Source organism: Poecilia reticulata, unplaced genomic scaffold (genome assembly GCF_000633615.1).
Source record: "Poecilia reticulata strain Guanapo unplaced genomic scaffold, Guppy_female_1.0+MT scaffold_1519, whole genome shotgun sequence".
Taxonomy (NCBI): domain Eukaryota; kingdom Metazoa; phylum Chordata; class Actinopteri; order Cyprinodontiformes; family Poeciliidae; genus Poecilia; species Poecilia reticulata.
In genome coordinates, this window is record NW_007616251.1 from 1 (window position 1) to 1,509 (window position 1,509).

The following is a 1,509-nucleotide window of genomic DNA, read 5'->3' on the forward strand; positions in this document are numbered from 1 at the left end:
AAGCAGAAGGTGTTCAGGTCTTCTCGGCTCTGATGGAGTCTGCTGAGAGAGGCCTGAAGGAGCTCCTCAAGGAGATCCAAGACAAACTGGAAGCTACAGAGAAACAGGCTGAAGACTTCATCAGAGATCTGGAGCAGGAGATCTCTGAGCTGAAGAAGAGGAGCTCTGAGGTGAAGCAGCTCTCACAGGATGAAGATCCCCTCCACCTCCTCCAAAGCTTCTCCTCCCTGAAAGMTGCTCCACCCACCAAGACCTGGACAGAGGTCAGAGTTCATCTACCATACTATGAGGGGACTGTGGTGAAAGCTGTGGCTCATCTGGAGGAGACGATCCGGGAAAAGAAGATGAAGAAGCTCCTAGAGGTTGAGCTGAAGAGGATCCAGCAGTTTGCAGTGGATGTGACTCTGGATCCTGATTCGGCTCATCCTGATCTCATCCTGTCTGATGATGGGAAACGAGTGAGAGATGGAGATGTGAGGAAGAAACTTCCAGACAATCCAGAGAGATTTTCTCTGTTTTCTAATGTTTTAGGACAGCAGAGTTTCTCCTCAGGCAGATTTTACTTTGAGGTTCAGGTGAAAGGAAAGACTGACTGGACTATAGGAGTGGCCAGAGAATCTGTAGACAGGAAGGGAGACATCAGTCTTTGTCCTCAGAACGGTTTCTGGACGGTTGGGTTGAGAAATGGAAATTCTTACAAAGCTGCTGCTGGACCTTCAGTCTGGCTCTTTCTCCATCCTGGTCCAGAGAAGGTCGGGGTGTTTGTGGATTATGAGGAGGGTCTGGTCTCCTTCTATGATGTAGATGCTGCTGCAATGATCTACTGCTTCACTGGCTGCTGCTTCATGGAGAAACTCTACCCGTTGTTCAGTCCTGGTCTTAGTGATGGAGGTAAAAACTGTTCTCCTCTGATCATCTGTCCTGTTCTTCACTAGTTGTTGCTCTGATGAAGCTCCATGAAGAATGAATCAGTAGGTGAAGCCTTTCTGTCCACCTGGACTACACTGTAAAGACCATGGTCAAGACATGGTCAAGACTCTGCAGCTGTTTTCATCCTCGCTCCTTCACGCTGGGACTCATTAACCTCTTAAGTGCTTTAACACCAAATATTGGTCAGGCAAAGGGCTGATTTGCCTAAAATCACCACTTTTCACCTGTCAAGAAAAGTTGAGATCATCCCACTTCCCCATGCTGGAGATTTTAGTTTAACAGTAACAATAAATAAAGTTACACACGTTAAAAAAAGTATGCTTTAGTATACTACATTTTAACATACTTTGATTGATGTACTTAAACTGTACTATTTTGGAACAACTTTTTTTGTGCTTAGTATACTTTAGTATTTTTTAAATAGTATTAAATTACAACTTTTAGTATACTTTAGTATACTATACGTACTTTTTGGAACAACTTCAAGTAGTAGTGTACTTCAAATGTACATTTTATGTAGTATTCAAGAGAAATATTCCAAAATATTCCATATCTTGAGTGTACTAATTCTGTCAATTA

At 43.1% G+C, this 1,509-nt stretch overlaps 1 protein-coding gene across 1 annotated transcript; it reads left to right on the plus strand.

Moving 5' to 3' along the window:
• The first annotated feature begins 6 nt into the window (after nt 1–6).
• Nucleotides 7–1,240, plus strand: LOC103461437 (E3 ubiquitin-protein ligase TRIM21-like). Its single transcript, XM_008403736.2, has one exon. The coding sequence runs from the start codon at nt 33–35 to the stop codon at nt 933–935; it is 903 nt and encodes a 300-aa protein (XP_008401958.2). The 5' UTR covers nt 7–32; the 3' UTR covers nt 936–1,240.
• The last annotated feature ends 269 nt before the right edge of the window (nt 1,241–1,509 follow it).